This window comes from Endocarpon pusillum, assembly GCF_000464535.1.
Source record: "Endocarpon pusillum Z07020 unplaced genomic scaffold scaffold1818, whole genome shotgun sequence".
In the NCBI taxonomy this organism is placed as follows: domain Eukaryota; kingdom Fungi; phylum Ascomycota; class Eurotiomycetes; order Verrucariales; family Verrucariaceae; genus Endocarpon; species Endocarpon pusillum.
In genome coordinates, this window is record NW_006916082.1 from 283,553 (window position 1) to 293,360 (window position 9,808).

The 9,808-nt window shown below is 47.1% G+C and overlaps 2 protein-coding genes across 2 annotated transcripts; one reads left to right on the forward strand and one right to left on the reverse strand.

Annotated features, from left to right (window-relative positions):
- Positions 1–835: 835 nt before the first annotated feature.
- Positions 836–5,765, forward strand: EPUS_03152 (uncharacterized protein; the record flags this gene model as incomplete). The annotated part of the gene is made up of 9 exons (XM_007802901.1): positions 836–898; positions 970–1,077; positions 1,145–1,476; positions 1,528–2,444; positions 2,569–2,945; positions 4,081–4,276; positions 4,337–4,460; positions 4,650–4,881; positions 4,995–5,765. The coding sequence occupies 9 exons, from the start codon at positions 836–838 to the stop codon at positions 5,763–5,765; spliced, it is 3,120 nt and encodes a 1,039-aa protein (XP_007801092.1).
- An 876-nt stretch (positions 5,766–6,641) lies between these two features.
- On the reverse strand, positions 6,642–7,536 carry EPUS_03153 (uncharacterized protein; the record flags this gene model as incomplete). The annotated part of the gene is made up of 2 exons (XM_007802902.1): positions 6,642–6,767; positions 6,823–7,536. The coding sequence occupies 2 exons, from the start codon at positions 7,534–7,536 to the stop codon at positions 6,642–6,644; spliced, it is 840 nt and encodes a 279-aa protein (XP_007801093.1).
- Positions 7,537–9,808: the final 2,272 nt, after the last annotated feature.

Genomic DNA, 9,808 nt, shown 5'->3' on the forward strand with positions numbered 1-9,808 from the left:
AATAGCGAGAAACGAGTCTTGAGAGTCCCTTTCTGTACGCTCTAGGGCACGATTGTAGAGCTTGTTAATCGAATTCGCTTCAAGATCGAGTTTTTCAGCAATTTCGGCGAATTTCAAGCCTGCTAAAAGTCGCAGGGCAACGACAGCAACGCGCTTTTCGTAAGGGATTTCGCCATGATGAGGAGGCATAGCTATAGCTGCTTGTTATAGCTAAAGGGCAACGTATTTCGAGTAGTTGTTGTTGAGATACAACTGTTTGAAATTGGCTGTTGATTCGCCAGAATTTGGCGGAGATGGATCTAGCGTGGTGCTAGACCCAATTAGGAAGGGACGCACTTTTCGGCGGCACCAAGTAGTAGTACGTAATAGCGTTCATATGTCACCCATCCCTGGAAGATCACCTCGTTAGCGTCTGAAACAACTAGTTCACCCCCACCTTGGCCACGTGTGGCGCGCTTGGGTGCAATCTGTTTGGTGGACACCAGGCGTGATGGCTTCTCGTATTGGTTATCGCCATATTGCTCAAAGCAAGAGCACGTGGAGCAAGAAGTGGACCCGGTGTCCCTTCGAATGTCTCAACGTCCAGTAGCAAAGGAAGGAGAACATGGCACGCTCCCCGCGGCGTACTATCAAGACACAGCGTCAAATAACATCTTCGAACTTTTTGCCTTTTTAATTCTTCTCCTCACCTCGATCAAAATATTTGTCTTTCACATCAACACGAATTAACCTTTATAACGCTAGAAGGCAACGCGCCGTCAATGGATGACTGGAATATCCAACCGAAGGTGACGCTCGGTACTGTTGATTATTGAATACCAGATTGAACCAAAGGATGGGTAGATGGGGTGGTCGATTGTATAAGACCGATCGAGCTCGGGACTTCGACCATGAACAGGTATATCTCTTACTCCCGCCACGAGGGTGACTCGTTGCCAGCTCTGTCTCTGATCAGCATTTATCAACCAGGATCGCAACATCCGCAGGCGCCAGATCTACGAAACGATTGACCGGCAAGGTTTCCAATGGGTTGTTGTATTGGTTGCAGGTGTGGGATTCTTTCTCGATGGCTACACCGTGAGCATCCTTCGCTCTTTCCCGAGACCTACCCTCGAGCTGTCTGTAGAAACTAAGCAACAGCCAGCTATTCGCGAGTAATATCGCTCTTCCCATGATCGCATATGCCTTTTGGACCGAAGAAGTCTCTTCGCTGAATCTCACATACATCAACATCGCAACCCTGACTGGTACGCTGCTCGGCCAGCTTGCCTTTGGTTTCCTGGCCGATAAGAATGGACGAAAGAAGATGTATGGTATCGAGTTGGTGCTCCTCATCGGATCTACGCTTGGTGTCGTTATGTGCTCGACTGGAACACATGGTAGTATGAGCGTACTCGCTTGGCTGATTTGGTGGAGAACCTTGGTCGGTATTGGCGTAGGAGGCGATTACCCTCTCAGTGCCGTGATCACCTCAGAGTAAGTGGTCCTCGCATCATCGTCTCCAATTGCTTGCTTATCAGGAGCTAGATTCGCACCAGCAAAGCATAGAGCAAAAATGCTCGCTACGGTCTTTTTTATGCAGCCCCTTGGGCAGGTTTCGGGCAACGTCGTTTCCCTCATTGTCGTCGTTGCAAGCAAGCGACAAGGTGACGCTGACCTGGTTCGCACCGTTGACATCATGTGGCGATGGGTCGTTGGCATCGGTGTTGTACCTGGCGTTGTCGCGCTTGTCTTTCGGCTTGCCATCCCTGAAACACCCCGTTTCCTCATTGATATCGAAGACAACCCAATCAAAGCCGAATTTGATGCGAACAATCTCTGGGGTGACTCATCAATAAGCAGCGAGCTCGCCGACGGAACACGGCGCGATACGATCCATATCTCTACCACATCCGATGCCAACCGATCGAATGACGAGGATATAGCAACATCCTCTGTGACAGAATGGGGTTGCATGGATGACCCTCCCACAACGCTGAACTCCAATTGGACTCTCTCGAAAGCTGACATTGTGCAATACTTCTGGCACGAAGGAAATTGGCGTACGCTTGCTGGCACATCCCTGACCTGGCTATTGTTAGATTTTGGCTTCTACGGTATTGGGCTCTCTAACCCTCACTTTCTGGCGAAAACATGGGGTTCACTGAACATTAGCGGTCCGACTCCTCCATGGAAGACGGACAACAGCCCAGATGCAAACATCTACGATATGTTCCTTAACACTTCTGTGCATGCACTTATTATACTGAATATTGGCTCCGTGGTTGGAGGCTTGTTGATGATTTTCTTTGCAAACAGGTTGAATAGAGTCAGCCTGCAGAAATATGGGTTCCTCGCTCTTGCTGCACTCTTCATTGGGCTTGGGACTATGTTTATCACCGTGTATAAGGAAGGTCCAGTCGCAATTGCCCTCTACGTCCTTGGTCAGCTGATTTTTAATTTTGGTATGTCCTACACCCACTGAGCCTTCGTCACCCTTCGTTTTAGACCTGCATCGGTGTTGGATCCTTCTTTCCATGCTTTCTGCCAGAAAACCACATGCGTACTAACACCAACATGCTATCGCAGGACCAAATGGAACAACCTATATCATTCCCGCCGAAGTCTTCCCAACTCGCTACCGTGGCACCTGTCATGGCATCAGTGCAGCCGCCGGAAAGCTTGGCTCTATCCTCGTCCAACTCTTCTCTGCATACTACAAGTTCGGTTCTTCTACACCGGGCAATGCCCAAACACGACGCTACGGTATCATCCTGATCGTGTTTAGCATCGCCATGATACTAGGGGCTGTGGTCACGCATTTCTGGGTTCCTAACGTACAGGTGAAAGTAGATGGCAAACCACGTAAGATTTTGGGTGGCAACACCAAGACACTTACGTTGGAAGTTCTTGGGAAGGGTCGGTCTGGACCAAGAAGTTTCCCGGTGGCGATGAGGCAGAGGCCGGTAAGTGTAGGGGGAGGGCTCGGCCTGGGTTTTGGGTGGACATGAGCAGCCCTTCATATTGTTTGGGTCTGAGTCGAATTGAAATAAGCCGGTAACGGTTGTCTGTAAAACAGTATTGATACCAGCAAAGCAAGAATCAGCGATCTGTATATCACAACGGTGAGAATTGGTTCGTATGGGTAACACCGTATTAAGACTGACCAATCCAAAAGCAGTGATTACGCGTAGAAAAACCGGCCAATAGGTGCTCATACGGTCCGACTAACACTACTCTCACAAGGCAGGAAAACCATTCAGTGGCAAAAGAGATACTACTTACGCATCACGTAGTAGTAGGTCGTGCTACCTTACTCATGCCGCCAAAAAGTCTCCCCCAACCTGGTTTTGAATACCATAAGAGATGGCCGCTGACTGTTAAGGGAGTGAATTAAAGATGTCATTCATTATGAAACGCTCGCTTCCATAGTGGAATCTTCTTGACGGCACCGAGAGTCTGATCAAATGATCGACAGCTACCCGTTTAGCAACTAATGATGAAGCTTCATAAGTCGATCACAGTTACGACAACCGATCAAAAATCTCGCCATGTTTATAACAGTACTACGGAATGAGGCATAAAAATTGCAAGAATACACTATTTAGTAGAAGTTTGATTTTTATACAACTGCCTGGCATTCTCCGAAGTCAGTAAGGCTTACCCCTTATTGGTGATAATGGTTGGCCCAAGTCCCAACAGCAATACAGATTAATATTTCTGAAGTACGTAGTACTACGTAAGGTCTACCCTTGTCAAGAGTCGTCAGATACAAATGTCTAGCCTGGTGCTAACGATACTTATGCCTGGTGCCAGATATCTTCCGAACTTCGCATATGTGGATCTCTACGTACTAGTCATCGTTTAAAGCACAAGCTGACACGTTGAGCCGATGCTGCTTCACAGTATGTGTAACCTGGTACGGTGCCGAGAAATCGGTCCCGGTCGCTCTTTATATATTTTGAGCAACCGCCTAATCCGTTATCATCTTGTTTTTCTAATCACTGGGAATGTTGGGTCCTGACTACACACTTGAGGATTGACTCTACACATGCTGGAAAGCTGATCACGATGACATTCGTTGACACGCTCTGGTCGCAGCCAAAAACACTGCTTATCTTGTTCTCCATCTGCTTGTACTATGCCAGTGTTGGGGTTTATCGCTTGTATCTCAGTCCTATCGCCAAATTTCCAGGTCCCAGACTAGCAGCATTGACGTACTGGTATGAGATCTATCACAATGTCGCTAGACGTGGCCAGTTCATCTTTGAGGTCGCCAAGATGCATGAGAAATATGGTGAGTGTTAAACATCATCTATGATTTACTACGACACTCATACGTGATACTTAAATAAAGGTCCTATCGTGAGAATCACACCCCATGAGCTACACATTAAGGACAAAGACTATTACGACGAAGTCTATCCCGGTTCCCAAAAGCCGACAGACAAGGATCCTGCCGCTGCAGGTGCCTTTGGCAGGTAGGTAACCTTGAGCTCTCATCTTTGGCCTTCGAATATTAATATCAATAGTTCATCATCCGTTATCAGCACGGTTCCTCACAAGCTTCATAAGATGCGAAGAGCCCCTCTGAATCCATTTTTCTCTCAAGGCTCTGTGTTAAAATACATCGGTATAATCCAAACATGTGCTGAGAAGTTATGTACCAGGCTGGAGGGATTTTACGAATCAAAAACCCCGATTGATCTCCGTGTAGCGTTTTCTGCGTTAACGATTGATGTTATCTCCAAGTACAGCTATGGTGAATCATACAATACCCTCGGAAAACCAGATATGGACCCAGATAATTATGGAAACATTTTGTCCACTGGCGAGCTTACACATCTGTTGAAGCACTTTCCTTGGATAGTGACGATTGCAAAACTCTTACCGCACTGGGTAGTGGCATAGGAATGTCTCACTCTTACTTGATCGGAAAGAGGTAATGCCACTTTCTTGCTGCTTGAAAATCTCCAAATGGTCAGCTTGTACCTACTAACCGTGTTCCCCAACAGGCAATCGAAGTACAAGACAAGGAAAAAGGCTACAAGAAAAAAAATGATTCACCAACCATCTTTCACGAACTAGTGAACAGCGACCTGCCCGCCGAGGAGAAGTCAATAACACGTCTGACGGACGAAGGCATGACTCTCATCGGAGCAGGAACCGCTACGACAGCCCATGTCCTCAGCACCACGTCCTACCACATCCTCAGCAATCCCCACATCCTCCAGCGTCTACAAAAAGAGCTTCAAGAAGCTGTACCCGAGAGCTCTCATATTACCAAAACTCCTCTACCCGAACTTGAACATCTTCCCTACCTCACGGCGATCATAAAAGAAGGCCTCCGTATCAGCCACGGCTTTGTTACTCGCGCCCCGCGTATTGCACCAAACCGGGGGTTGCAATTCCAAGACTGGACCATCCCGCCAGGAACCTCTGTTAGCATGACCGCATCTATCCTTCACACAGACCCGGCTGTGTTTCCCGAGCCACAAAATTTCCGCCCGGAGCGCTGGCTGCAAGAGTCCAAACCCAAATCGCCCGCTAACGCATCCCTAGAGAAATATCTCATCCCGTTCGGCAGGGGCTCGCGCAACTGTCTGGGCATGAACTTGGCGTATGCGGAGATCTACATGACCTTCGCCTCCGTGTTCCGACGCTTCGAGCTGGAACTGTATGAAACGACAAGCAAAGACGTAGATGTCGTGCATGATTTCGTTTCGGGAATGCCCAGGTTGGATACTAAGGGCATAAGGGTGGTTGTTGTGGGGAAACGGGACTGAGTTCGAATGAAACTGATGACGCATGATCTGTTATGGTGAATACGAAAGTGAACGAATGTTTTGTTGGACGATTACTGGGATGCCAATTGGTGGCTCAAACTTTTGGTGTGAATGGAGATATCGGACTTGAAAGTCGTGCGCAAGGGGGCGTAGTGCACAAGTCAGTTGGGTTCCTTAAGTGCTTTAGAGGACCCGTTTCCACTGCCTCTCACATTCCTTGCAAGGCTTGGGTGATAAGTCACTCGTAGAGCGCTTACTAAGGTGGAAGTTACTCTACTTTATTGAGCCGCTCGATATTTCCAGACCCGCAATGATGTGTGAGCACAATGGAGGCTTTCGTGGGGGCCTTGGGAGGTCAGTTAATGATGACTCTAGGCTGGCAGATGGATATCAGGCGTAAACTGCTTCAGGCAAGCCTTTTATAACCCATCGAGCGAAGTGCAGAAGAAAACATGGAAACCGAGTGCTCCAGTCCAAATGGATTTTTATCAGGAATGCTATACATGTCCAAGCCCCTCTTAGGAGTATGAGGGAAAACAACAAAAGTAAGTTTCTTCAACAAGCTAACATGCACAAAGTTTATTCAATATTACCTTCCACGACCCTAAGGGAACCAACACGGCTGCATTGCAGGGTAAAAATGCGCCTCTGTGGACGTTGGTTTGAGGCCCAGTTTTGATTTGCCCCAGTGATCCAAGCTGGAACACCCAATCGGTTCGTGGCTGATTTTGCTTCACATTCTGCATTGAACAGATTGTTTTGTTGCATTTGACCCCCTTCTTTTGATTGCGCGGTGAGTCGATGCTAGGATCACGGTGAGCTGATCGCGGAGATACCGCTTCTTCTTGAACTTCCCTCTTTATGTCCCTTGCTACCCTAGATCTCAGCTCCGACTGCAAAAAAGTCTTCAATGCGGAGAGACGAGTCTTTGACCGCATCACTCCAAACACGGGCATCAGACAACGGCTGCTCCGATATGCGTTTTAAATCTAACAATCCTGCCTACACCAAAGTTCAGCATTAGATGAAGTATTTCGGTTAGCAGCATGTCACGTACCTCACCCGATAATAGCATGTTGTCTGGATTTAATTTTACCGTCATCGTCCGTATTGTGTCCTTGGCGTCGGCGTCCGGATGGATACGTTGGTCAGACCACTTCGCATACTTGAGTTTCGAGTGGTTACTTGTGATAACAAGGGCAGCCAACAGCACGAATCTGTGAAACTCTACCCATACTTCCCTTAGCTCGCGCACCAGCCGTGAGTTATGCATGTAGATATGGCGAAAAGCTCTGAGAGTGTGAAGTGACGGGAAATTCCGTTCTATTGCTTTTACGAAATATTTGGAAATCTCCGGTGTGGGTTGGAATGCCAATTCTCGGATAAAAGCGAATCCATATGGAATGAGATGCTGAGTGTGAAAGAGCTCGAAGGAAGGTAGATCCACAAAGGGCTGAGTACGCCACCACATAGACCAGTCGTAGTCGTTGAAAAGGTAGAAACCTTGTTTCTCATATAGCATAGGTGCTGCTTCATCATAGCATGTTCGTGATACCCGCAAGAGCTGCCAGCCAGGCTCTCCCTTGCAGGACTTGATAAGCCGAGGCGGTCTGTGCTCGGAGTAGTGAATAGCGACCAGCTCTCCGAGATGCTCGGTTAGCCATTTCTTTTCCCGGTCAGCTTCGTTGAGTTCGTTGGGCTGGATCACAAGACTGAAGATCTTGAGCCGGATTTCGGTGGGCAGGCCTGCTAAGCTTGCTCTTGGATACATTCTGTTAGCAGCCGAGGGACGAATGAACGGTCGGCAGGTGGCTTGGAGGACATGTGAGTATGAACTCGCTTCTGAATCGTATCGGCGTTTGAGAAGGATGTAGTAGCCTGGGCGTTAGGCACAAATGTTTCAGATACTACTACTAAGTAGTACTATCCCCTCCGCGCCCGCTGGATCAATTAGCGTACTTGGTGTAAAATAAGGTTTTTGAGCCGCATTTGATCGTCATAAATTCCTGCAGCTTGTCTATTAAATAAATTTTCAACCATCAACCATGCTACGACCACGACGAAATACGCAAATCCCTATAAGATATAGAGATAACTCACCTCCAAAAACAGAAAGAAACAACAACCAGCGAAAACGACCCCAAATTGACCCCAAAAGCGTCGACCGAAATAATGTCGATCAGGCCTTGGCAGTGATTGCACCTGCGTCTGAATGCACTGATGAACCGCCCACACTCATTTCAACAGAACTGCCTCAATTTGACGCTAATTACGTTGAGAATCGAGCAGGAGCTCCTCAATATACTAATCTATCTCAATCAGGCTTTTTCAAGCTCTTCTTTAGCGATTTGGTGGTAGAAATCCTCTCTAAAGAAACTAATGCCTATGCCGAATCCAAAATTCGAAATCCTCCCTTCCTCACTAAATGTCACTGGGTACCTACTACACCCGCCGAAATACGTGTATATCTAGGCATAAATATCTACTTTGGCCTGCATCCAACGGCAGTACGACGGGAATACTGGAAAATTCATAATCTAGGTCAATTTATGAGTCGAAATCGATTTGATCTCATTCATCGCTTTTTTAGTACAAATAGCGCTCCTTCTTCTACAAATGCACCCTGGTTTTATCGAATTCAACACGTCGCTGACCTTATTCGAGCTGCCTGTCGAAATTCCTACTCTCCCTCCTCTTATATCGCTATTGACGAAGCTATGATCGCTTTTCAGGGCCGTTCGAAGCATACAATCAAGCTTAAAAACAAGCCTATTGATACAGGGTACAAGCTATAGTGTATTGGTGACCATGGATACATTTGGAGCTGGCTATTTCACTCTAGAACAGATGGAGTTGAAACGCTTGAAAAGGGCATAAAAACGAGCTGGCCACGCCTGCGCTCCGCAAGCGCTGAGCATACCCTGTTGGCACCTACATTTGCGCTTGTTTTACGCCTGGCTAAACAGCTTCCAAAACAGCTTAAATTCTGTATTTATTTGGATAATCTGTTTCTAAATGTACTTGTTACACAGTGCCTTTTGGCTATAGGGATCTATTACATAGGTACAACGCGCAAAAAGGCGGATGGATTTCCTCTACATTTACAGAGCTATTTTGAACAAAATGAGCTACTATGGGACTCTACTATGGCAGAGGTCGTTGACAACAATACTCTCTGCTTTATTTGGCAGGATAACAAGGCCGTCAGTGCTATTTCGACTGCTCATAGCCTCCACAGACCTCAGGATAAGGTTCAACGTACGCGGAGATGCCCGAAAATTACGTCTGAAAATCAACGAATTCTACTGCCTGTTTTTGACGGTCAACCGTTCAAAAAGCTCTTTATTCCAACGGCTATTAATGAGTACAACCACTATATGAAGGGCGTGGACCAGGCCAATCAACTACGCGCAGGCTTTACGTGCTATAGAAAGCAGAATTATCGAACTTGGTAGCCCTTGTTTTTCTTTCTTATTGATGTTGCTTACGCGAATGCTTATTTGCTATGGAAATGGAGCACGAACGACGAGAGTCATGATAGCCATAGGGTGTTTATGAGCGCTCTATGCAATCAATTACTTCATTCGAATGATCTAATCGAAAATGAGCAAGCAGAGGAGCAACAGGAACGATCCCAATTTGTACCCACAACAGTGCTTCAACGTCACCATAAACACGTACAACAAGAGCATCTCGGTCGGTGCGAATGGGGAAGATTCCATCCACCAGGCTGCCCACGTAAAAGAGCACCCAAACGCAAATTCGGAACAGATATTACAGAATCAGCTGTAAATAGCGCCAGTGACGCTATTTTAGGTGGCTCACGAACGCGCTATATGTGCAGTAAGTGCCAAATTTGGCTCTGTGTTGAAGGAAGCTGTTGGCAACGATATCACCACTCAATTGGAGTCAATTGCTAGATAGAATAGCCTCAATTAGTCGAAAACGGACATTTGTTGACATTTTTGGATCCTTATCGGGATCGACAGCGCTAATTGATCTAATCTACACCCCTGTCCGGGCACGGAGGGGATAGTACAGTA